This window comes from Pocillopora verrucosa, chromosome 14 (genome assembly GCF_036669915.1).
Source record: "Pocillopora verrucosa isolate sample1 chromosome 14, ASM3666991v2, whole genome shotgun sequence".
Lineage (NCBI taxonomy): Eukaryota > Metazoa > Cnidaria > Anthozoa > Scleractinia > Pocilloporidae > Pocillopora > Pocillopora verrucosa.
In genome coordinates, this window is record NC_089325.1 from 15,891,540 (window position 1) to 15,895,962 (window position 4,423).

Sequence of the window (4,423 nt, forward strand, 5' to 3'; positions counted from 1 at the left end):
CTTACTCGCGGATTGACGAGTATCAAGGGTGATAATGATTGTCAACACAACCGTGAGGCATTTCTCCGAGAACAGCACACAGACAACCGGCCATACAGACTCGAGTAATTCCAACCAAGCTTGTGAAATAACAGCCGACTCCGCTGTAGAGATTACAGCTAAAGCTCTGGCTTATATTTCTATTTTCCTGGTTTCGTTTTTCGGAAATATCTCTCTTCTTGTGGTCATTTACAAGAACAAGCAGCTCCGAAGATCCATCAACTATTTCGTTTTCAACATGGCTATATCCGACCTCTTCAACCCTTTGACCATCATGACTGTGAAGATCGTTGAGATCATTTCAGGATCGAGTTCCTGGAAAGTTGATCGTCCGTGGCTACTGGGAAACATTCTATGCAAACTTGCCTACTTTCTGCCAGATGTTTCTCTCGTGATTTCCATTGGAAGTCTTCTTTTCATCTCCATAGACAGGCTCATCGCTGTCGTCTTTCCACTGAAGACTAAACTTATCTCCTCAAAAGTACGATTGATGAGCATTCTAAGCATCTGGTGTATCGCCATCGCCGTCCATGCACCTTATTTCTACACTTTCAAACTGATCCGCGACGAAAATGAAACGTATTGTAAGTTGAATTGGGGACCGGCATTCGACCACATGAAAACGCACAGAAGATTTCTTACGGCAACTTTTATCACTTTCATCCCCATTCCCATTTGTGTCCTGGCCGGTGTGTATAGCATTATCGCATGGACAATAAGAAAAAAGAACAAAAAAACTAAAGAGAAACTGTCTTGTCGCCAAATCCATCGAGATCAGCAGCTGAGGAAAATTGTCAGATTGGCAATGGCCATTATGATTTCCTTCGTTTCCTGCATGGCTCCCCTGCTTATCTATTCGTTTCTTAAATTTTTTCTGTGGAATTATTGGGAATCGCCACCCATTTGTGCATTTCAGACAGTTATTCCATTTGTTTCTGTCTTTCTGCTGCATTCGTGGAGTGCAGTTAATCCCTGCATTTGTTTTATCTTTAGCGAGAACTACCGCAACGGCCTCAGGCAATGTTTTCACTGTAATGGCCTCGGTCGCAGAAAATCAAGTTTGCAAGACAACTAACAAATGCAAACGATGACGAGCTCTTGCAGAGACAGTTCTTTTCAGACCTATTCAAGTAGCATACGCACTATCTCGTACAGCAGAAAAAATTGAGCAATATCAGAAGCCCATTATATATCTATGTATATAGCATTGAGCACTATACCGCAAGGATAGAATATAATCGAGATATATTTGTACACTATGTATATATATGTATCTATGTATTTAAATCCTTACTAAGAAAATATACAGGATAATCATTGGGTATGCACATAAGGAACACTTTGGAGTGTTCAATTAAGATCTAAGTACCACACACTTAACCACATAAACCATTTGTTCATATCGCGATATATCTGTTTTCTTCGTTTGATGGTTTCCTATTGCAAGGTCATTAATTTTTGTTAATAATATAGCTCTTGCCTTTGGTATGGATGATCTAAGAATCATTTGCATGTTAAAAAAAAAAAGCGTAGGCATATCATTATAGCGAATTTAAATGTAAAATTTATAATAAATAAAGTAATAAAACTCATATTCAAGCAAGCATATACATAACTGAACCTTTTGGCTTCTTTTTAACTGACCTCGCAATCGCGTTTTCATAAAGAAAAATTTTTAAAAAATTTTTAAAAAAAAGTTACTTTGAAGTATTCCATAATATTTGCCAAAGAAAATTTGTTTCACTGTAGGGTTTAATTTTCCTCCCCCCATCTTATCAGCAGCTGATATTTTCGATTCGGTCTGACAATTGCTGGTTTTCACGTGACGTCACTAAATTTCAGACTTCAGAACTATTGATCCTCCTGAGATTTTACTTTCATGATGTATTAGAGCAGCTAAAAACTAATATTCAGACAAATTTTCACTCCAAACGGGTTCTTGGTTTAGTGATAGACTACTCTTGAATTTCTAAGCTTTTGCGTGACGTGGCCTTTACATGACGAGCGAGAGAGCTGTTATGTTGGTTTAAAAGGTGACTTATTTAGGGAAATTCAGCTATCTGAACAGTTCTTGTATTAGAATAAAGTATTATTGTTACGTTTATGAGTTCTTAGAGAGATAAATTCACGCTTTTGTAGCAAAACTCAGTGACAGATGTTTCTGCTGGTTTCCGGCCGCCATGTTGGTGCCCATCTAGGTGGGCACCAGCATGGCGGCTCCATACAAATCTCTATAAATTTGGGAAAAACGTTTCTCCTCATATCTTCCGTAAGAAAAATTGCTGTGACCTGAATCTTGGCGAGAGTCTTTACATATCTAGCTTCTTTCTATTTCCAGATTCTAGACTAAATCGATTGAACGGTTTTTATTTTTTATTTTGATCTATTTTGAATGGCGTGACACTGAAAACCAGCAATTTAGGCGACAATCTTTATCCCATTCGACGCTGTTAATTTCTTTCACGCCCCCAACTTGTCTCAAATGTCTCATTTGATTTCGTGCAGGTCCATTCACGCCTCCACATCTATTGTTGCACAGGTGATAATACACTTCAGAAAGTAAGAAACGTAAACATCGCATGACTTTTGCCAAAGCCATGTTCATGTTTCTCAATGTTTTTTTACATTTCTCGGCTAATAATTACTGATCAACTTTCTTTCACATGACATGCACAGCACCTGAGGCTAATGTAAAGAGAGTCTCGATGCCCAATTTTTTTCTCTCTACCTCTCTTTTGTTTACTCTTTTCTTTTTCGCTATTTATTCTAAGGCTTCTTCCTTCCCTGTTTCTTTAATGAGACTTGATATTTCTCTTTTCCGTCATTTATAATTTTTTACTCTATTCGAGAGCATGTTGTTAAGTAACAATCCCCACAGACGCTCTATCTGTCAATCTTGTGATACTTTATTTTCTAATTTAGTAATTAAACTCAAGGTTTGATGATCGTTGGGTTATTAAAGATTTAGGTGTGTAATTGAGCGTAGCACGATAATGGCAGACTTATAGCAAGATGTTCGGATTGCGCACAGCAGAAGTGATATAGAAAATCATTCATACTGATTCTCTGGGAGGTTCTTTCCATCTCAGAGTCACTTGCTTGTTAATAAAAAAATCAGTTTCGTGTAGATTACGTAGCTGCGGATTATACCTGATTTTACACGATGAGCAAGGAGAGATATTTAGGTTTAGCTATTTGCATAATATGGCGGATGGACACGTTTTCCTAGCTCCGAAGGCTGATCGCTTTATCTCCAGACCGCGGCTTGTTAAGACCAGTTCCTTGCCTGATTTGAGTAAAGTATATACTGACTCAACTCTGGTAGTCGCTGATCAGATTAATAACAAGAATATGTCTACTTCTGTACCCGAATACGGTTCGCTTTCTTCGTCCTTTGAAATGAGCGAAATGGCTGCTATCAAGAATGCATTAAATGGACGGTCCGTCAACTCCCTGAAGGTGAAAGATCTAAGGGACGAACTTGAAAAAAGAAAGCTCTCTAAATCTGGCAGGAAAACTGAGCTGGTTAAAAGACTCAAGGAGTCGATTTTGTCAGGATCTGGTGAAATTCAAATTCCCCGCCACAATGTCAACCAACCGTCACCTCGGCCATCGGCTGTTATAAACCTGGACGACACTAGCAGCAGCCCAGAACAACAGAGTCACACATGCAATGGCTACAAATCCCTTAAAGACCTATACGACCGCTTGGAAAATGAGGTAAACAAACTCAAAGACTCGTATAGATCTCGATTAACGGACAGTAGAGAAATACAGTCAACCTGTAAATCATGTCAAAATCAACAACGGATACAGGAAGAAAATCGCGCTCTGCGAGAGCAACTTCAGCTAATGAAGGGAAATCTAGATAAAACAAAAGAGGAGCGAGATTCCCTGCAGATGGTAGTATCATTGCTAAGCAAGGAGCTATATAACTTTCGCCTTGACAGCAAGGAAGCTTTTAATGAGTCGCCTTCGGTTGATCCTAAGGTGTCGGATACAAAATGGTCGGATACAAAGGCGGACACAAAGCAAAACAATGGATCATCTAAATCTCAATCTTCCAAAACAACGAAGAATCACCAAAGCAAATCGAGCAAGAAAAAGCCGCCAAACAAGAGTTCTCACAACAGCTCTAATACTCTTAACCACAACCAAGAAAGATCCTCGCCGACCACCGTCATTATTGGCGACTCAATTATCAGAAACATACAAGGGTGGCAATTAGGGAAAGAAGTCGGCCACCGGGTTGTTGTAAATTCCTTCGCGGGAGCTACAACAAGTGATATGTCACATTATGTGAAACCAACACTGGACAAGAAGCCGGACCAGATCATTTTACATGCTGGTACTAACGACCTTGGAAAACTATCCCCAAGCGAAA

The 4,423-nt window shown here is 39.3% G+C and overlaps 2 protein-coding genes across 2 annotated transcripts in view; both read left to right on the plus strand.

Annotated features, from left to right (window-relative positions):
* LOC131797222 (substance-K receptor-like) lies at nucleotides 1-1,114 on the plus strand. The gene has a single exon (XM_059114847.2). It carries the CDS (start codon nucleotides 35-37, stop codon nucleotides 1,112-1,114), a length of 1,080 nt encoding a protein of 359 aa, XP_058970830.2. The 5' UTR covers nucleotides 1-34.
* Nucleotides 1,115-3,263: 2,149 nt separating this feature from the next.
* Nucleotides 3,264-4,423, plus strand: part of LOC131775116 (uncharacterized) — a 3,258-nt gene continuing 2,098 nt past the window's right edge. Inside the window, exon 1 of the mRNA XM_066161782.1 lies at nucleotides 3,264-4,423. This exon is cut by the window's right edge and continues 228 nt beyond it. Within this exon, the coding sequence (XP_066017879.1) occupies nucleotides 3,391-4,423 (1,033 nt within the window). The 5' untranslated portion in view covers nucleotides 3,264-3,390.

Bases quoted from the DNA above. Each gene is read 5' to 3' on its own strand.
- LOC131797222 (XM_059114847.2), top strand. From the start codon at position 35: ATGATTGTCAACACAACCGTGAGGCATTTCTCCGAGAACAGCACACAG.